This window comes from Nelusetta ayraudi, unplaced genomic scaffold, assembly GCF_046127955.1.
Source record: "Nelusetta ayraudi isolate G7.1 ecotype Tasmania unplaced genomic scaffold, CSIRO-AGI_Nayr_v1 ptg000004l, whole genome shotgun sequence".
Lineage (NCBI taxonomy): Eukaryota > Metazoa > Chordata > Actinopteri > Tetraodontiformes > Monacanthidae > Nelusetta > Nelusetta ayraudi.
The window spans coordinates 9,753,390-9,775,568 of NW_027466054.1; the positions used below are offsets into that span (position 1 = coordinate 9,753,390).

The 22,179-nt window shown below is 45.1% G+C and overlaps 2 protein-coding genes across 3 annotated transcripts; one reads left to right on the forward strand and one right to left on the reverse strand.

Annotated features, from left to right (window-relative positions):
- Nucleotides 1-30: 30 nt before the first annotated feature.
- Nucleotides 31-20,736, reverse strand: slc5a10 (solute carrier family 5 member 10). The gene is made up of 15 exons (XM_076033491.1): nt 20,374-20,736; nt 20,221-20,292; nt 19,390-19,494; nt 18,835-18,894; nt 18,045-18,149; nt 17,848-17,953; nt 16,986-17,066; nt 16,692-16,897; nt 14,439-14,574; nt 5,226-5,333; nt 4,987-5,137; nt 4,707-4,875; nt 2,213-2,428; nt 1,075-1,174; nt 31-951 (listed from the first exon to the last, which is right to left on the reverse strand). The coding sequence occupies exons 1-15, from the start codon at nt 20,479-20,481 to the stop codon at nt 761-763; spliced, it is 1,914 nt and encodes a 637-aa protein (XP_075889606.1). The 5' UTR covers nt 20,482-20,736; the 3' UTR covers nt 31-760.
- Nucleotides 6,040-15,847, forward strand: fam83gb (family with sequence similarity 83 member Gb). 2 transcript variants are annotated; one of them, XM_076033479.1, is made up of 6 exons: nt 6,040-7,441; nt 9,559-9,726; nt 10,657-10,781; nt 11,944-13,330; nt 13,949-14,017; nt 15,082-15,220. In XM_076033479.1, exons 1-5 carry the CDS (start codon nt 6,941-6,943, stop codon nt 13,967-13,969), a joined length of 2,202 nt encoding a protein of 733 aa, XP_075889594.1. In that variant the 5' UTR covers nt 6,040-6,940; the 3' UTR covers nt 13,970-14,017; nt 15,082-15,220. The 2 variants fall into 2 exon arrangements, with proteins under 2 accessions (XP_075889594.1, XP_075889584.1); XM_076033469.1 differs by lacking the exon at nt 13,949-14,017 and having other exon boundaries at nt 6,044-7,441; nt 15,082-15,847.
- Nucleotides 20,737-22,179: the final 1,443 nt, after the last annotated feature.

The window sequence follows — 22,179 nt, forward strand, 5'->3', positions numbered from 1 at the left end:
AATCGAAACCACATAACACCACAGGACCCGTCGTAACACATAACTATATAATTATCATACTGAATTGAACAAAATAAACTATGAGAGACACATACCACTTTACCCACATCAATATATTTTCTATAGTTACTCTTTATCCCATGCACATTTTAACACATTCATTATTATCATGAAATTATTCTTCTCATTCACATTTCTGACTTATACTAGATCCATACTGATTTTAGAAAGCATAAAATTCACCATTGTCACATTTTACACTGCACAAACAAATTACGGAGGTGGAATCCAGGACATAATACCAATATTAAAAATATAAATATCAAAACCTGAAGGCACCTCTTTCACAATACTGTCTAACAAGGTCTAATGAAAAAAGGACTTTAATCTCTGGACAAAGACTGAGCTGACTGCAGGATTGTAAAACATTATGAGAGGAGATTTGACTTTTATAACACATCTTGCTTCAATTATTTAAATTGATTTTTCAAAAAGCTCTGCCATGTGTATCCTGTGATTATCTAACACTGTGGATAATTGAAAATGCGAGCGGTTCCAGATGCAGATTAAATTCTCACTCTTTGTCCCCCATAATACCAATGGGTTGCTGACCTGTTCCGTAATTACTAGTTAATACGGTCTACACTAAAAACGCAACATTTTAATGTTATATTAACATTTACATTTGAAATACTACAAATCCTGCCATTTTAAGACTTTTGGGGAAATTCAGCAGCAGCACGGACGTCGGAGTCACCACTCAGGCAAAATATGCATAGAGGAAAATGTTAACACTGACGAGCAGGATCGCGTTGACGCAGCAGAATCGAGACCAGAACACGTCCTCCCGAATGTTGGGCACTCTGGGGGCTGGAATCCCTTCAGGTCGTCGCACTGTTGACATGCACAATCCAGTTCCCCGACCACACGTCATCCGCTGTGGCTCAGAGTCTGCAAAGAGACACAGAGGGAGGAGGATGAGTCAGGAAGTTACTCATTGCAATAAAAAAATGGCAGCAGCCTGACTGTAAATCACATGATGTCTGGTTTTGTTCCCAGCATTAATATTCACACTCTCACCCTGGGAGCTACGGTGGCTGATGGAGGAGACTTTCTGCAAAGGGATTTCTCTTTGCGGCTCTTCAGACAGCGTCCACCAGGTCAGGTTCAACAACTGGGAGAACAGATGAAGAAGTTATGATCAAGCTTATTATTCAATTTGTTACTCTCATGTTTACAAATGGACAAATGAGAGTGTCCATGAACAGGTCCGAGAAAAACAGCAACGGTTTGGGAATAAATCAGCGTAGCTGAAACATAAATACAAAGCAAGCAGATTGTTTGGCCTTGCATAAGCACTGGAAATGCACAACATTTTTATTATAATGTTTTATAAGAAAATCCTGATGCTTCCAGGCAAGCCGTGAGAAAGATCCCCAGCCAACATGGATTTCAGTCCGCATGCAATACAATTCACCTAAATCCCTTGAGTCCCCCCGACTTGTTGTGCGTGCGACACCGGCGTACAGCTGAAGCTGGTGACTGCTCCTATGAAAGTGGAGCCAGTACGCAGCTTGCAGATCAGGCCCCCCTCTTCAGGTGAACTCCCTTAATTACGATCTGCGCTCGCACATTCATCTCAGAGAGCCAAGAAATGCGTCACCACCTCCAGGGACTCTTCAAATATCAAATATTGAGTCTGATATTTTGTTTTATGCCTGTGTAGGTTAATCTAGGTCAGTGCTTTTCAACCACTGTGCCACCACTGCACAGCAGTGTGCCACGAGATGTCAGGTCTGCTGCGAAAAATTATCCAACTTCTCTTCATTGGTTTAAAAAAAAAAAAAAAAATGCATTCCAGTGTGTGAGTGAGTGAGTGTGCTTTAAAAGGAATGTGAGCCTGTTTTCCTCCTTCAATTTCCCCCAGGATATCAGCTTTGTGTACATCTAAACAGGCCCAAGTTTCACACTGAGTGAGTATAAATAGACTATATTGTCATTATTATGCTGAAAAAGTGTCATTTTATAATATTTTTGCTTGGTGGTGTGCTATGGAAATGTAGAAAATGTGTTTTGGCTCAAAAAACGTTGAAAAGCACTGATCTAGGTCATCATACTCTTTGAGAGCCGAGTTCATTTGGGTCCGGCCACCCGAAAACTCCAATCTCATAGCCATATAACAACCTATACGTCGCAGTGTGAGTGTGCGCACCTGGTCATGGGTGGGCGGCGGTGTCAGCAGCGAAACCACGGCAACCACGACTAACGTGAGGCCGCAGAGCAGGATGGCAAAGTGGAGGTAGTGGACGCTGCGCAGCACGGCCGGAGCCGAGTCCATCACGCCACACCTGAGGGGCGGGAAGGCAAACTCCAGCACCATGCGGCACACGCCCACCACCAGGCCCACCATCAGACCCCAGAAGGCCCCCTGAAAGCAACACACACACACACACACACACACACACACACACACACACACACACACACACACACAAAAGCAGGTCACGTTGAACGACTCCCCTGATTTAATAGGTGTTTGAACATTTCCTGCAGGTGCTGCAGGTCACACATGGGCGTGTTCCACTCGTAAAACTCTCCCTTTTCAACCACGTCTGTGTGCGAACGCGAAGACATAAGCACACTCACGTGCCGTGACACAAATAACTGTTCGTCTCCCTCTCTGTTCACCCTTCAGCGAAGAATGTGATCTGTGCGGTTCAGCTTAGCACACCTAGAAAATATCATCTCCCTGCAGACAAAGTCAACACCCGCACCTCTTATTTTCGGTCGACAGTGTTGGCCCTGCACCTCGTGTGCGAGTGCGACGTATAGGATAAAAGCGGTTTGTGATTATGTCTTTGTTGCTCTTTAATGCTGTGTTTTTTTTTGCTAAGTTTCTTCAAGATTTTGAATTCTGGAGCTCAGCCCCTGAAACAAAGCAATAGTTAATAGAGTTGATATCAGGGGCCAAGAACCTTTTTGAATCTGGGAATTACTTCACGGCTACTGAGTCATATGAAGGGCTACCAGTTTGCTACACTCCTCAAATAACACATTTTTTCAGTTAGCCTTTAGTTATATATTACTATTAATAATACTGATCAAAACATTTGGAAATTTGTGTTTGGTAGATTATTTCTTTGTTGTAACAATGCTTCTAGGAAATAAATGTTATATCGTTGGAAAGCCTGTTTATTCTCCTTTTAAATGTTGCCACACTTGTAAGGATCATGCATTTGTGGGTGAGCAGCAGAGCTAAGTATCTGAGATACGCCCATGAAAAATGTGACAACTCTTCTCTGTCGAGTCAAACTGCTTATTCTGCCATTGTCTCTTGTTTGGTGGATTGGATGATTGAAATTTGAAGAAACAAAACATATTGGCAATTTAGCAATTTATTCCTTTAAGAAACAAGAGCCTCAACAGCCTGGCATCTCCTCCTCATGCTGGTCACCAGGCGGAACTTACATCCTGGTCAAGCAGGTACAATGTTTTACTGCCGTCTTCGTTTATGTTTGTGTGCTTGCCACTCCTCTTGCATCTGAGAATAAGGACTAAACATGGATGCAGCTGAGCCTTTATCATTAAAGAATTTTTGAAAGTAACAAACATTACCTGACCGAGCACGCCTGACCCGCACTAGATGAATATCCTTACAGTTCATTGTGTGGCAAACAAAGACATCGACTTGTTAAGACTTTAACAGAGATTTTAACATTTGAAACCTCTGGTCCTGCTGGAAGACAATCAATAAGGTTAGTCCAACAGCTGTGGCAGCTGCTTTGAAAAAGAGAGCCGTAAACAAAACAAAAATTAGGTTTTTAAGTTTAAGTTTTCGAATTCGAAATGCTAATTTCAAAATCTGCATTGGCAAAAAACTTTCAAAAGTCCTTTTCAGCAGCTAAACAGCTTGTCCGTGGAGAGCAGACACACCCTACACTTCAGTGAAAACACCGCAGGCCAGCCTTTACTGAAAGCTGAGCCAAAACATGTGTTCATGCCTCTGGACTGATAGACATTCTTATTAATGTCAGTTTTTATCATTCACTTGTCATTGTCACTCTCACTTCTCCATGTTGATAGTGTGAAATTATTATCTCTTATTATCAAAATGCTATTCTGATTCCTGGAAAGACAATAAAGAACAATGAATGGTATTAAATAGTTGGGCAGTACACACACACACACACACACACACACACACACACACACACACACACACACTCTGACGGATGGATGTTGGCAGCTGGCGTCCATGTGAGACTAATAAAACTGTACAGCAGTTCAGAGGAGGAGCGTGGAAAGTTTGCAAACCTTAGAACACTGTGAAGTTATTGTTCAGAGAATCTGATTAGGTTTCATCATGCTTGGGCTACTAGGCTTCTCTGTTAATGAGAATGCTATTATTTGTGTGTTTGTTCCATTATAAATGACCTATTGTACATTTTAATGTCAACATTTCTCTGACTCAACTTCAATTCTACTTTACTTATTTTTTTAACACTACACTACATAAATTGAGGTTTTCAACAGCTGATCAAACACACTTAAAATCAGGCCATTGGGCTGTTTACACTGAGTGGTGGCGCTTTTATCTGGTGTTTACACAAAATAAATCAAAATGTCATCCAAAGCACCACAACTCATGTTCTATATATAAATCTATGTATAATTTTTTGGACTTGGTGGATTTCCCTGTGTGTTACCTGTTCATTGGTCCTCTTCCAGAACACGGCCAGAGTGAAGACAGCAGTGACGGGTGGAGCAAGGTAACTCGTCACTGACTGGATGTAAACATACAGCTGACCGCTGTTGGCTGACTGCAAGATGGGGATCCACACCACACTCACCACCACCAAGATGACAGTCACAATCCTGAAACAAAGTGCTTCTCTTTAACTTCCTTCCATCCATTGAAGACTGACTGATAATAGCTTTACGATCTTTAAACATGAAACCGACCCCCAGGTTTTTAGAGCGACGTACCTGCCCACCAGTAGGAGCTCTTTCTCTGAGGCCCTTGGGCGGTGTTTCTTCCAGATGTCCATGGTGAAGAGCGTAGAACTGCTGTTGAAGATGGAAGTCAGTGACGACATGAGCGCAGCCATCATCACGGCGATCATGAGCCCGCGCAGGCCTGCAATCCAAAGGCGGATAAGTGGATGCAGGTATGGTGCAATCGTAGAAGTGAAGCGCACATGCTGACCAGGGAGCTTTAATCTCACCGCTTGGCATGAGTTCAATCACCAGTTTAGGAAAGGCAATGTTGGAGCACCCGACTTCGGCGCCACACACTCGAACGCACTCCTCTGGATCAACGCATCCCACAGAGTCTGAAACATGAGGCAGCCACAGGTCACTCACACCGAGGCTGTAGAGACGAAACAACATATTCTACTCATGCAGAATTCATTTTGTCGTTCCAACTTCTGCTCAAATGGCGAAGGAGTCACACAGCTTTGGTTAAAAAAAAAAAAAAAAAAACTGCACAAAATGAATTTTTAAAAACAAGCTAAATGATATAAAACAGAATAACTAACCACGTGAATCAAAATCCCAAAGAACAGTTATCAGGATTGCTGAATGCAAAGATTATTTACTCCTTTACATTTTATATGTGTTTTGTAACAATGGCAAGTTCACATATATAAAACGTTGGTCTCATTCCTTGTTTTCTAGACAGCAAACAAGTGTTGTTTCGGTGTAGACACTGCCTCCTCACACATGGACCTCCTTTGTATGTTCATGCAAATATGAATGCTTGTTATTCGTGAACAAAAACACCAGCTTGATTTGTTTTTTCTTTATCTAAAGACACATACCTATTTTTATTTTATTTTATTTTTTTAATTCAATTTCATGCCAATAGATCATTTTATGTTCTGGGCCTTTAAATACTTGGTTGACAAGTTACTGAGAAAGTGACTTGTTGGTCATACGTCAAACACAACACAATGGAATGCCGGTGAGATAATAAAAAAACAATTTCCGATGAAACAGTCACAATGACTGGGTGATTGCGCTGTACACACGATGATTGCCCTCCAGTGTGCAGTCAGGAGGGTGGAGTTTGAAGCCTCTGTTTCCTAACCGGACTACCGGACACTCCGCCTCTCAGAACCAACCCGGTTTCCTCCACCGAATTCCAGTGTGCCGCTGACACAAATGTCCGGGCTGAGCGGTGACTTCACAACAAGGAGCAGGTCTTCAGCAACTAACCAAGGGGATGGGGGGCATTGCGTGAAGACAGGCGGTGAAAGTTAACGGCCGGGGCTCGTCACATTAGTGAAATGTACGACTTTTCCGATGTTCGGGGGAAGTAAATAGTTGACATTTCGTGAGCGACCGTGAACCGCTGCGGGCAGACCTCCGACAAGAAGACGGGAAAACTTTGGGGGGAGTTGTCAACTCAGCATACAGTCTGAGTCACGAAACAATTTCGACACCTCTAATGCTTTCTTTGTCTTTTACGAGCGCGTGCTCCACTTAGCGTTGACTCACTGGCGGAGTTAGACGCACGGACGCTAGCTCGCCCTTCCTTCCACGTCTACCGACCGAGCGGGCCCCGCGGCGGGAGGGAGTCAACCCGGTCCAGGACTGCCGCTGCCCGCGGGAGCCGCTGGTTCGCTCCCCCCTCCTCTGCCGAAAGGTGTGGCTTAAAAAAAAAAAAAAAAAAAGTGTACCTGGTCTCGACGGAGTGTGTTTTAGTGTGACCCACTTGTGAGCAGTTTCGACTTAGAGGAGCGTGGCTGCGTGTTGATTGACGTTTCCCTAAAAAACATTTTCTTCCGCGGAACTAAGTAACACCTGGTGGACCTGAATGAGAAGCCGTGTTTTTAAAGGAGGTTCGACCCAACGGGACCAACAAGTGGAAACTGGGTCAAAGTCTTTAACCGTGTAAACACCGGTTTTGGGTTGGTGGGGACATTGTATCGAGGACATGGCGCTGTCTCAGGTCCAGTGTCTGGACGACCACCACGTCAACTGGCGCGTCAGTGAGAGCAAACCGGAGTTCTTCTACAGCGAGGAGCAGCGGGTCGCCGTGGAGACCCTCATCTCGCACGGTCCCGATGCCTTCAAGGACTACATCCTCAAGAGCGGACTGCGGGAGTTCCTGTCGGAGACGGAGCTGGAGAGGATCGTGCAGAAAGCGGAGCCCTACCGGCCGGGGCACGAACACACGCAAAGGCCCGGGACCCCCGGGACGCCCGGGCCGGGCAACATCACGCCGGGGTCCGGCGAGGACTTGGGGGATGGGGAGGTGTCGTTGCAGTACTGGCCCGACCGGTCCGAGGCCTCGGTGGCAGAGCTGGATCTGGGCTGGCCCGAGGCCTACTCGTACAGAGGGGTGACGCGCGTCACCGTGCACACCCAACCGCCCGTGGAGGGGCACACGCACATCAAGGAGGTGGTGCGCAAAAGCATCGCAGCTGCGCAAAAGGTAGGGGGATGTCAAGACGATGGTGGTACTGATGATGATGATGATGACGATCTAGTCATTGATGCAGTTTAGAGGGAACAAAACGATGTTTAGCCACTGGAAACTGCAACGTAAACCCAAGCTAATAACGTATGCACTTAAAAAAAAAACCAAAAACAACAACAACAACAACAACAACATACATGTCTCAGAGTGGAATATAATCACATGATTGGACACGCAATGTTGTGGACAGTGAAAACGAGCCTTGATTTGAGAAGCTTGTCACAATTATTTGGGTTGTGACAAGCCAAATAATTGAGGATAATCATTCCAGTGTCACCATAGTTTATTTCTGAACACTAAAAGGCCATTGGGCTATCTGTAATTCTTTAAGATCAAGTCTTTCAGTTTTCATGGCAAGCACAAAATGAGTTACTGCTTATTTCACTTATAAGTACAGAGCGTGTTTGTTCCAGTGCTGCAGAATGTTCCACATCATGGTTATTAACATATTATGGGTGCTGACTTCAGACTACCCAATGACCAGAGAGAATACAAGAAAGTGTATAATTCGTTTCTCTCTGAAACACTACAGCAGATGACTTTAAAAGCAAGCGTCTGCATAATAGTCCTTTTGTCTATAAAGCTGAAACGATGATGAGAGATGCGTGACTGAACTGGTAACAGGACATGATTGGCCGGTGTTGCTGGTCAGAGCTTCTAGCCTCTCAAGTTTTGAACTTTTCCTCCATCAAAGAAGAGGAATAATTGCTTTCAGTCTTTTGTAGTTCCATTTTCTCAGGGGAATTATGGATAGTATCAGCCACATTCCTCCTCCTTCTTGTTTGACATGTGACACAAAGACACATGCACTGTGACCGTTTTTTAAAAAGCCTTATCTTGACACCAAAAGAAAAGCTGCAATGTCACTCAAATAACTTCACACCTGTAGACCATAAATAACCTCTGACATGTCGAAATGCACCTATGCACAGGGATACAACTACTAAGTATATGCAAGGAATGGAGTCTTTTCAGTAATGTTTTTCCGTGAGGCAGACATTTTATGAGCCCTGCTTAAAAACACGTGTGTAAATGGTAATAAAGTCAGATTAAACACTGATATCAATTTCAATTTAGCATATGTGCTATATCCTAGCTAGCCAATAGTCGGACCTAAAACACCTCCTAAAAGCACTTTTGCCTCATTTAACTGCAGTTTTAGAAGTTGAAAGTGCCTCCTGTGAATACAGAGCAGCTGCACAAAGAGCCAACTGTCACTTTGACTGTTGTATTGTTAAAACCCTGAGCACCCACTGCACTGCCACTTCACAGTCAGTTCCCATTCTGCAAAGCACTCCATGAGTGCAGCAATCCCACTTCTTTTACAAAGTTACTAGACCTGGCGAAGCTGGGGAAGACTTCAGAAAGGGGATTTTTCTAAATCCCCTGTAAATATTTTACACGTTCATCTGGTAAACAATTAGCCAATAGAAGGAACTTGTACAGGGGAGGCAACACTTTGATGGTGATTTGATGAACCTTGTTTTTGTTTTGTTTTTTAAAATCACATTTTAAGTGGATTACTCAGATTTTTTTTTCTGCCAGTTTAAAAGCTCGAGGCTTCCTTTTGTGTGAGTTGGACAGGTATCAACACCTCCTTGCAAGTCTTGTTAGGTCTGGGAGTTAATTTGATTTCCTGACAAAACTATTCAGGTTAAAAGTGAAGATATACATATCACAGGAAAACTTTCACTTTTCACTTTCACTTTCACACACTGTATTTCTATGGGTGTGAAAGTGGCAGCCCTTTTCTCATTAAACTGCTATCAATGCGGCATCCATGCTTAAGTCATTAGCAGCAGTGAGTGTTGGCCGAGGTATCTTTGGGTATCTATCTTTAATTAGGGGCAGCTAGCAGTCGTTCCTTCCTGCTTTCAACAAAACTCAACGAGAGTTACGTTATGAATACACAAGATGGATATGCAAGATTTTAAAATGAAACATGTCTTCAATCCAGCTTTATTATGGCTTTAATACATCCACAATTGCTGATAGGGGCCACTTTAATCAAGTGCACCATCGTGCTTGAGGAAGCGCTAACGGCATTGCCTGTTTCCCCTGTTTGTGTGCAGGTGATTGCTGTGGTGATGGATGTGTTTACAGACGTTGATATTTTTCGAGACCTGCTGGACGCTGGGTTTAAGCGCAGAGTTCCAGTCTACATCATAATTGACATGGCTGCAGTTCCCTGCTTTCTTTCCATGTGTGCAAGGGCTGATATGCACCGTGGTCACCTAAAGGTATGTGTGTTCATGCACACACACACACACACACACACACACACACACACACACACACACACACACACACACACACACAGATGTACAGATGATGTTTTGATAAGCTTGCGGACGAGCTAGGGGGAAAGATCGTTACTCTTGATAGGTAAGCATGCAATAACAGGATAATGTTTCTTTTATAAAGCCGCAGTTCCAACCTGTAACTGTTTTCATTAAAGGCAGGTTTTTCAATAACAAGATCATGACTATAAAAGGAGTGAAGGTAGGTCACATGATTGTGTTAGCTGGGACAGGCCTTGGCCTGCTGGCTGCGGTAGCACGCATGTGCCAGCTTGTTTTGGTTTTTTTTGTTTTTTTTGGCCATAGCCAAACTTTGCTAATCTTCGCCTCTTTCAGTTAAACCAGTCTAGGCAGGAACAGGAAATATGCAAATGTTTCATGCTGATCGGCAGTCTGAAAAACACACATTTCCCCTCTTTGTTGCTGCGGCCGCCAATTATGGGATGTTTCTTCCTTCTTTAGTCATTTTTCGCATCCACAGCCCACCGCAGCCTTTCTGTTGTTGCAAGCGCTTCTGACTCCTGCGCTTGGCGGCGCGTGTGAGTTTTCGCACCGATCATTTACTTATGAGGTGACGCGCCTCAGCCCGGAGACACACCTACATCACATGGCCAAAGAGAAACACAGCAGGGTGTGTCATGTATGCATGCATCTACATACAGTAGATGGAATCTATGCCACGACCTGCGGAGTCAATGGACGAAAAGATGTATTGGCTGAGTTGACGTACAACAAAACTCCTCCCTCTTTCTTCACTTTCCTCTCAGCAGATTAAATCCTTTATTTACTTGACCTGAAAGTGGTCTGTTTCTTTCCCTTCTGACAGATAATTAATCTTGTGCGTGCGTGTGTGTGTTTGCACGTGTGCAGAATCTGCGTGTGCGCTGCTGTGGAGGTGTGGAATTCTTCACGCGATCTGCGCAGAAAGTGCGCGGCTCCCTGAGCCAGAAGTTTCTCCTTGTCGATGGAGACAAAGCCATCTCTGGTTCATACAGGTAGGCCAGACGTTAACGAGTGCATTACTGTGTGATGTGGCATCTGTTGCTGTGAGATTGAAAAATGCATGCGCGGTTATTAGTTGTGATGGCTACACTCACTAAAAGTAAGGAATGCATTCATTAATAAAATACATTTATTTTGACATAGAGAGGGTTTCCACTGATAAGGAGGCAGCTATATTTGGTGTACCCTGATAGCCCACAACAGGGATTTATCTGGGGTTTGTGGTTTTAGCCTGCCATCACAGCAGAGATTAGAAAGATGTGAGATCATTTAGGAAAAGAGAGAAAAAAAAAATCATCATTTATATTGCTTGTGTCACACTTTCTTGCCCTTAGATGCAACTGAGTCTAAAATACTGGGTCCTCACATGAGCCCAGTCACTTCTGGATATGCACCCACTGCATTTCTGTTTGTCAGCGCAGAGTATATTGGTTCTATTTGTCTTCAAGCTGACGGTCTTGGTTTTGTCGCTCCCGCTTCCTCTTTGTTTTGCCTCAGTTTCGCCCAGTTTCTGTTGAGGCAGGCGACTGCTTTCAATAATAAAGAGACTGAGTCTGACGCCACATGTTTCCTGCTGCCAAACAGCAGACAGACTGAAAAGAGGGTATAATGGTTGAATCGTTGGAACACAAGATGAATTCTAACGTTGCCCTGCTTGGTGTGTACTTTACCGATTCAACTGTCCATCTCAGTGCTGATTTTGAAGCCACTGCAGTGTAGTCTTTCCTGAACGATATCAAGAAAAAGCTGACCTAAATTGCAAACCTCTATACCTCTTGGCCCATTACCCCAAGCGGACAAAAGTGCTGGTCTTAAAACCCAGCAGAAGCTATGCTGAGAACCATCTGCAGTACCTAAACTGTAATTATACAAAAGCAAGATGGTGTTTGGTTAGCGTCTTAGGTAACAAGTTAAAAATGAGACTGAGATCACAACCCTCTCACTAACCAGTCCTCACAGAAAAAATGCATAATTGCTGAAAGGGCTCTCTGTTGCCCTCAGAGCACAGATTGTTGTTGAGTTTATAACCGGTGTCTTAGAACCACCAAGGCGATGACTGATGATGTGACACCAGTGGCGAAGTCAACTAGCACCTTGTCCGTCGAAATCTGTGTTTGCTGCTGTATAAATTCTTGCCCCCGTGTCTTTTTCCAGCTTCACCTGGGCCTCATCCCGCTTTGACCGAAACCTCATCAGCGTTATCACTGGACAGGCAGTAGAAACCTTTGATTTTCAGTTCCGGGACCTTTATCTCATATCCAGGAGTGTGTCTCTAAACAAGGTTCCCATGGCAGATGAACCCATCCCTGACCCAGTCCCTCAGGCGGCTCCGGTCCCAGTGTCAGCGACTGTTGCCAGGAAGCTCATCAATCCTAAATATGCCCTCGTTGTCAGTGGCACACAAGAAAGTGTCACTTCCTCTGAGCTGAATTCCACCAACAAGAACTCCAAAACTCCCACCGGCCTCAAACTAATGAAAGAGCCCCGCAAGATAATTGAGGAGCCGCCAATGCACCCGGCACTGGTCAATATGGAGAAGGCGTACCTGATCCCTTACCTGCCCACCTGGCCAGAGCCGGACCCGCCGAGCGACGTGATTGGTTTTATCAACATCAGGGACGAAAAGCGAGCCCACCAGGTCCACCTGCAGAGGTCGGAGCGCTTCGAGGTGAGCCAGGCCATACGCTTCAGCTCGCCGCTGCTGGTGCCAGAGAAGACGGAGGACTCTGCTCCGCCTCGAAGTAGGAACCAGGCAGAGGCTGCGGCAAAGCCTGCTGAGAATGTGAGGAGTGGCCTGTCTTCTCCCACGAGTCCAACCAAAAAACAGCCCAAACAACTGACGCAAAGCCATCAGAATGCGGACCAGGCAGATTCCGGCGTGAGCCCCCAGCGGACGGACGCGCAAGGCAAATGGGAAGTGAATACACAACCCACAGCACCTTCATCCACCTCTACTGTTGTCCAGCAGCCGGCGGAACCTTCTGAGAAAACTCCGCAGGCACAAGCAGAGGCGGCAGAGGCGGCAGAGGCGGCGCCTCCTCCCGTTCCCAAACGCCGCACGCTGCACTTGGTCTTAGACTCCACCCCCGTGGAGCAGGGTGAGCTACGGTTGGTCACCCTGATGAAAATGGACTCTGCAGAGAGCGAGAAGGAGAACGAGCAGCAGCTGACGGCGACCCGCGCCCGGATGAGACCGCTGCTCGATGCCCAGGACTCAGGCAGCAACGACGAGGGCAGCCAGGACAGCACCAAGGTCATCTGCGACCGGGTGGCCGTCGACGACCCGTCCAGCACCTCCACGGCGTCGGAGGAGGACGCCTTCTACGACTGCCCCCAGCCAGACCAGCGGGACCCCCTGACCAACGGAGTGACCGCGGGGTCGGGCCGCGGACACCGCCAGGGGGACCGGGGCAACATGATGGCCCGCCTCTCCCAGAGCATGCTGGACCTGCGGGAGCCGGAAAACAGCGGCGAACTCATCCGCCAATCACAGCAGCTCCGCCGGCAGGCAAACCCCTCCCCTCGCAGGCACATTGGACAGGTGAGCACAGGCAGAGAGAGGATCTGCATTTCTACTCCTGGTCCTCGGGTGTCGTCAGTCACTCGATGGCTCGATGAAGGTTTACGCTTGAGAAGTAAAATCTCAATGTAATTGAAGAAACATTTATTTATTTTGTGCTAAAGTCAAACACAAGGATTATTTGGGTTTTTTTTCAATCTTAGACTGAGATCATAATTTTAAACGCCAATTATGTATGCAGATCAAAGTTTCAGTAGAATCCGTTGATAAGAAGGCATATTGCACACAATTCAATTTTTATCCTTTTAAAGCTTTGTGACTTTGAGCCTGATAATACTACAGCTGGAGATACTAGAATCTATAAATAAAAATCTTTAAACAAGCAGAGTGAAAACATTAATGCAGGGGTCACCAACGTGGTGCCCGTGAGCACCAGGTAGCCCCCAAGGACCTCATGAGCAGCCTGCAGACCCGTTCGAAAAATTGCACAGCCCGTTGAGCTGCGTCTAAAATTCAATTTTATCCAACCTTGTTAAGTCATTTTTGATAATTATTCAGAACTCATGAGCTTGATAAGTGTCTTGCCATAGATGAGTATCATTAATAATAATATATAACTCAGAGAGTTTGTAATTGCAGGAGAATCTAGCAAACTGGTAGCCCTTCATACGGCTCAGGACCCATGAAGTAGCTCTCAGTGCCAAAATGGTTGGTGACCCCTGCATTAATGTGTATTTGAGAAATGCATTTTATTTTCACATCTGGGCTTGAATGCGGTGCAGAGTTGCTGCACTTTAAACTGCTGACGTGTGGACGATGACATTAAATCTGTCATGACCTTTTATATCATTGCAAGTTTTAAATGAGTCGCACTGGTGCGGTTCCCCAAAACAACACTGAATAATCAAATATTACAGGAGAGATTACAGGAAAGAAACAGATGCTCCCTCAACACACACACACACACACACACACACACACACACACACACAGAACTCCTACCTGGATGGGAGTGCCTCTCCCACAAAGTGCAAGCAAGCTGCAGCCTGCTTCGAGCAAACATGTCGTGCCATTTTTTCCTGAGTAACTAATCACACGCCCACGTGTGTGTGTGTGTGTGTTCACGCACCTGGATAGAGGGCCCGGCTGATCATGCCTGGGAGGATGATGAAGATGAAGGGCAGCATCTTCAGATAGGCAGCGAAGATCGACGCTCCTTTGACGTGACTCATGTTCTTGGCAGACAGCGACCGCTGCACAATTACCTTTACGCAAATATATGAAGCGCCAAATGCGTTAATGTAGGATGCAACAGGGCTTTTAACAAAGTGAGATGCCAGAGAAAAACATCCTGACAGCAGGATGGAAACAAAATCCACTTTTGGATGAGTCGCGATGTTTAAAATAAGGCATCTAAGAGTGAATGCGGGGCTATAATCTGAATTTGCTTTCAGTTACTTGCAGTTTTACCTTTAAATTCATAGGTCTTTAAAGTTCTCTTAGTTGCTTATTATCGTATTATTATAAAGCCTCGGGTGAATTAAATCCTCCACAAAAACATAGAAAACTAATGTTACTCTTTTACAATTGTTGGCCATTTAGGACAAACATACAAATGTCCGGGAGTTAACCCCTGAGGCACTTTGTGTGAAACAGGGAGATTTGTATCACCAATAAAAAAAAACAATAGCAAAAAAAACACCCATTAAAATCCCATCATGCTGCTCATTTAGCTTGTTTTCTTTTTTCTTTTTTTATATATATAATTTCAGTTGTTCCAGACTTCCAGCCCTGACCCACGAGTCAAAGGACCTAAAGTGGTCGTTGCCAAACCAGGAAGTTTCCACCGGCCCTCCCGGGCAGCCGGCCCTGTGATTGGAGGCCACCGCTACTGGCAGAGTCAGATGCTGCAGGCCGATTCGTCGCAGCTGCGGGGAGGGACGCGGTCTGGTCGATCGCCCCGTCGCCACAGCCCCAGCTACAGGAAAATGGACCCAGCCGCTGCGCAGCAGCAGTCGCCCTCCAGCCAGCTGCTCGGACTTCAATTCCCCAAACTCAACCTTTTGAAACACTCGAGGGCACGAGGAGCGACGTCGCACAAGAAAGCCTCCCAGACTCACAAACCTGCGAGGTAAAGCCAGGCGCGTGTGAGACGTGATTAATGGCGCGCGCTTCCGGAAAAGACACTCAGTGACTCTTCGGTGTGCAACGGTCGGCCCGTGTGTCATTTCCTGTTTTCCAACCCCGGAGGCCACAGGAAATATTTATTTGTGGTGTTCGACTATGCCAACAGGAGTTGGCAGTTTGATTTAATGATGTTTTAAGAGGTTCTGTTTGTGAATCACTCACATGATCGGACCGACTGTACGGCGTTCGAAGGTCTCTGATCGGACAGGCCGCAGTAGCATGCTTTGAAATGGGATACTGAGATTGTGTGGGGAAACAAGCTGTGATAAAGTCATATCAGTTGATCCCTGTTCGCATACAGGGATATGTAAACTTGGTGTTTTATCGGGATCGCCGTCTTTGTTCATCCAGAGGTTGTTTTAAGATTTCTACGATCACTGTTAACGCACAGTGAGACACCAAATTATAGGAGTCGCTTGGCCGGGTGGCGTGAATAGTTGTAAACAATCTTTAAAAAAAAAAAAAATCGGAATCATCCCGACTGCTTTTGTTGTTCTTGTCTTAGACCTATTCTTTCATACGTAGCCTCCATGGATGTCTTTGCTTTGTTATCTGATGTCCCTCCACCATGTCAGGTTTCATGCCACTGATACCACTGAGGTAGTTACTGATGGTGCGAGGGTGGGGCTCCACTGTCAATCGCCTTTTAAATGTGTCGTCATTAATGCACTGTGCATCATGTAGTGAGCTGGTTTACGATTTGTAAATTTTTAATACTGAAGTGGGATGAAAGGGAATGTTAAATAAATGTTGTATTGTTACTTATTGTTTATTGTTACTCGTGTTTTTTTATTATTGTATTTTATGAGGTAAGACCTAAACACTGACTTAGTTTTTATTTATCGTAACCATTTGTTGTAAAAATAAGACAAAATACTGCCAAGGTACTATTATTATTATTCAATGATATAACAAATGCAATTTAGAAAACATTTCAGATGGTCACTGTTCAGATTTGACCAGCTCTTCCTTCTGTAGCATGTAGCCTTCTGTTTAATTAACGCTATCAAAATCCAAACGGATTTCAACAAAAGATAGTTAATAACTGACACAACCAACAAAAAAAAAAATTGATATCATTAGAGAACGCCAATTAAAAATTTAGTTCTGCTAGTGGCCATTAGGGGACTTGCATTATAAGTCTGTTTGCTTACCACAGTGTCCTGTGCGTGCGATGATGTCTATGTCAACATACCTGGTCAGAGCACCAGTACCAAGTGGCCAGTATAGTGAGACCCAGAGTCATGCCGGGCCAGGGCAGGTCTCCGGTGACGGCGTCCCTGAACAGGTGCATTGCGTCCTGTCGGGGCAGGTGGCAGGTGCTGTTGGGAATGATCTTGCTGGGCACGGCCATGCTGTACACGTGCTCCAGGTTGCCAAAGCCACCGATCTTGTTGAAAGCTGTGGACGTGGAAGACATGTAGCCAACCGCACAACCCTCAAAAGTAAACACATTTTTACTATGTGTGCTTATTCAAAGTAAACGAACCAGTGATGGTGAGGATGATCGCTCCGACGATCATGACGAACGTCTGCAGAGTGTCAGTGTAGATGACGGCAGCGAGACCGCCTACAAGGCAAAGGAGAGGGGAATCTGTTAATGGCAGCACACAACATCAAACCCTAAGATGCAATAGACAATAGACAGGTAGAGTATCGAGTAACTCACCCTGCAGGAACAATGGGCCAAAAAATAAAAATGGTCTTGAAACAGTGTGACACGGGGGTGCCTTGAAACAGGCAACCCTCCCACAATTGAAACTGTCCGCTTTCTAGTTTTCAAAGCATTTCAAAAACCAGGGAAGCTGGTGCCTGGTACAGCGTCATTATTTTTATGTGCCCTCCTTCAAATCTACAGATGCATTTCATCAAAAAACAAAAAACATGATGTGACAATGTGCATTTCTTTCCCTATTGGTGCAACTTCTACCTGCACTTTTCATGATTAGAGTGACCTTTCTCATGAGCACAATCTGTCTGCAAAAAAAAAAAAAAAAAGAGTTGATTCAGCAAATCGTGTCAGCAAATTTGTCAGGTCATCAAATTCGGCTAAATGGACTCTGAGGAGCTGTACTGATTTTATTCTGCACTATTGAGCCTAAATACGACGCCTTTGTTTTGCAATTTATGCAAGTGGAGTCCTGTCGATTTATTTTGGGCCTTAGTCTCATCATGGTGTGTCTTGGTCTGGTCTTAGTCTGGTCTTGGTCTCGGTACCTTGTGTCTTAGTAGTGTCTTGGTCTTCATTAAGGCCTCAACTACATCACACCCATGTGATTTCTCAATCTGTGGTACATTTTGATACTGAACAGTCCACTCCTAAACATACCCGGGGTCTCCGATCAAGTTACCTGCGATAGTGTAGAGAGCCGTGACCACCAGCATGAGGACGGTGGATAGGTACAGGTTCCACCCAAGACACACCTGGATAAACAGGGCTCCAGAGTAGAGGTCGGTCTGGCGGTGGGAACAACACACCATGCATGTCGTCAGTGCTGACAGAGTGGATGGAAGGGTCAAAGGTCAGTGGTCAATGGGAGGCTCGTACTGATATCTTGGTGAAGACAGACAGCAGCATCGAGAGGACGGCCAGGTACGTTCGGATCCTCTCCCCTCCGAAACGCCGGCCCAGGTATTCCGGCATCGTCACGATCTGGACATGCACACATTTTATGGGGTCACATGGGCAGAGTGAGCACAACAGCAGCAGCTCAGGGTGAATTCAGCGGGAGCTCGTGTGACCTCACCAATCAGCAGCCAGCCAGGCAACCCAGGACAGAGTTAAAACAGCCCTGCACTGTGCTGAATTGTAATTACACACCAATAAATAATTTATGTCGGCTGTCATTAAATGACAGTTGTGTGCGTGTGTATGGTGTCAACACCCTGCTGAGGAATTTTCAAGGTGTCTGCTGGTACCGACGTGTACCTGCTGAACCAACCTTAACAAGCAGACAGGCGTGAGTGTGTGTGAGTGCAACTGGCTCTGTGTGTGAGAGACTGGGAGTGAAAGTGCGAGTGAGTGAGTGAATGAAGGAGTGAGTGAGTGAGTGAGTGAGAGTGCGAGTGAGCAAGTGAGTGAGTGAAGGAGTGATTAAATGAGTGAGCATGTTTGTGAGTGAGTGAGTCAACATGTGAGTGAGTGAGTGAGTGAGTGAGTCAGCATGTGAGTGAGTGAGTGAGTGAGTGAGTGAGTCAGTCAGTCAGCATGTGTGTGAGTGAGTGAGTGAGTGAGTGAGTGAGTGAGCATGTGTGTGAGTGACTAAATGAGTGAGTGAGTGAGTGAGTGAGTGAGTCAACGTGTGTGAGTGAGTGAGTGAGAGTGCAACTCAACCCACCCCTGAGGAGATGTAGACGGGCACAAACACCCAGGCCAGAGCCAGCAACACATAGGTGGCCTGTGAGCAGGGGGAGAGAGAAAGAGGTCAGAGAGGTTGGACCAGATCGTCCGCAGCTGTCGCCTCGGGGCAGACGCACTTCCATCAACAGGTCAATCTTTTCGGGGAAAACAATTTGAGTCTCCTATATTGTGCTTGTCCCCAAGTAATTCATCCTAATTAGTAAAAAACAAAAACAAAAGAAAAAATCCTGCTGCTGCCCCCTGCTGTAGCTGCCCACAACAACAGTATAATGAACCCTAAAAGAAATAAAGCTACTCAAACCTGTTCTAGTCTAGACAGCCACATTAACCTCATGACGCAGCCTGGAGGAGAATAACTTTGAACGACTGCCCGTACGTACACACCCTCTGTCTTTGTTGGCAACATGCAAGACGACAGACGGGACGTGCACTGTAATAATCTGCTTCCACTCCAGGTGATGATGTGCCCTGCTTAAAGGAGGGACCTGCCTGAAGACGCTTCGCTCCACTGAGAGGAATGAACGTCACTCACGTTCCATTCGAAGCCGGCGACGGCGATGCCTCCGGCCGCTCCTGTTCCAGCCAGGCCGATAAACAACCCGGAGCCCTCTGAACTGGCAAAGAGAGACGCTCCAATCTGATCCGGTGAAGAGGTGATGGGAACATACAGAGGGAAAGTAAAGACAAAAGGGGACGGACATCATCACACATCCTGACAAAGTGAAAACAAGTCGTATTTGTGACTTATTTTTTAAATAATATGAGGAGACAGATTATTGGAAAAGTGCAGCTCCTCTGAGACACAACTTCCTTGAAGGACTCTGGACTGAAGCCACTGAGATCAGCTCATCTAATCATTGGCAGTTTTTCTGTAAGCATTTTTTTTTTTTTTGGCACAGTTTATTGTTTATTATTTTCCAAATCACAACATTAGCTCTAACCACACTGAACATTAAAGTACTGAGGGATATTCAAGTGGCAACCTGTTTGTGCACTTATCTGTAGATGTTCTACACTGCACTGTGAATTTGCACTGTGAGTTCCATTTTTGAATAAAAGAGTAGAAGTTAATGATTTTTTATCGGATTCATTGATTAATCAAAAAATAATTGACTGATTAATTGATTGTTAAATAATGGTTAGTTGAAGGCCATAAATATTGTATGTGTGTGTGTGTGTGTGTGTGTGTGTGTACACATATAACAAAACCGCTAACATGCAATCGGCTAGAATTCCTAGTATTTCCAAACTAGTAGTACTCCCAAATCATGTGAAGAGAAAACATCTTTAACATTGATAGCCACACAGGAAACTCACATGCTGCCCTTCACACACACACACACACATACACACGTGCACTCACCGGCCACCAGGCCATGTCCCGTCCAGCCAAAAAGTATCCGCTCAGAGTGTTCCTGCTCACCCTGCATGATGACTGACAGGGAAAACTATTAGAGATCAGCATCCACACACACGCACGCACTCTCACACACTCCTGCATACACGCTCCTCTCACCCAGATGCCAACAGCAAGATTTAAAAGGAAGTAGGTTGCTATGACGATGATATCAGAGAAGCTGAAGGACTGAGGCAGGTCGTAGAAGTTGGTGGTTGAGTTGGACATCCTTGAGGCTTGCAGCAGACACCCAAAAACTGTTTTTTTCCTAGTCTGTTCTCATAGAGGCACGCACATACGCAAAGACCTGTTGCTGCCTGGTAGTCAGTATCTACTCTCTCTCATAAAAGCACATGACGCACAAAGACCCAGGTAGACAGACACCACAGTCCCTGACGAAAGTCCCTTTTACAGTGAACTCCACACTGACCCTGCAGTCTGACACCGGGGGAAGGAGGTGGGTGTCCGTGGACATGTAAAGAGAGGCCGTCCTTTGACTGAACTGATGATTAAACACATCACCTTAATGTGGCACCTGCAGCGCCGGCGTGCTAGGGGATAATGGAGTACAAGGTAGGGATGACCAGTGGAGTTCAACAGCTGCTAATGGGGACCAGAGTCCACACACACACACACACACACACACACACACACACACACACACACACACACACTGGTGGTGATGGTCAATTATTGGCAATGTCAAGTTTATAATCATTAGTGTCTTAACACACAAACATCGGGTTAAGTGCTGGGATATGAGTGAGAGACATATCTCACATATTTTTTTCATCACAGTTTTCTGATCTTTGATACGATTCTAAGGGGCCCATATTGTACCAAATTTAGTTCAAAAATGTTCTCTAATATTGTGTTCTAGTCTGTAAATTCACTAGAAAAGTCTGTCCTGCACTTATCCTGCTAACACCATTTCAAAGTTTGTGCAGAAACACACAGTTGAAGGATTAAGCTGTTTGTGACATCACAAAGGGTCTTGCTAAAAGTTTCAGCTTCAGAAGGATTTGCTGTTTTCTGGAGGTTGCTTAGCCGCTTCACTTAAGTCAAGGACAAAAATCGAAAGAGTTTAAAATCAGGCCTTCAATTTAGAGCGAGTAGATAATTGATTGAGTTTTTATTATTATTATCATTATTATTGTTATTATTATTATTATCACAACACAACAGAATATTGATAGATTCTAACAGCACTGCGTGTGAGAAGGCAAAATCATTTCAAGAAGAAGTTTTTCACTCCTGTGGACATTTCTCATTTTTACACTTGTGAGAGGCAGAGAGCTCAGTGTCCTTTCCTCTTGTCTGCTCCCTGACGTGAAATTAACTCAGCGTCACACACAAACTGCTGGCTTGTGTTTGTCCCCTATAAGGAGCAGATGGCAGTGAGTTTCCCGGCTTCCTGCACACATCATCATCATCAATCTCTCTCACGCAGAGAACAAAACGTAAATGGCGAAAGTCAAACGGAGGGTAAAACATCAGGTTGTTTGCAAGATGCAAAACTTATGCAGTGATAAGTAGATTTTTAATTGCTAAATGTATGATATATGGGTAAAGAGACCGTCCCTATCTCTTCAGCCAAAGGCGCACACAGATACTATGAGAATGTGTCACGATCCAAGACCAACAAACGAACAAAAAAATCTCATGTGAATATATCTGCAGACACATTGTGACTGGAGTTTTGGAGATTTGGAGATAAACATGCTCCACCTTTCAGTAATAAGCAGTTATGATTTGGAAACTGTCGAATATATCGTCCAAAGTTAAGCTATTATTACCTGCTTTACAGACTGAAGTTTTACTCTTAATTATTTATTCTTTTCCTTATTGCGCCACCCACAGGTCAAATCTCTTAATTCGTCTTCTTCCCTCTTCACAGCACAGCGTGGCGGGAGAGGGGGCTGATAG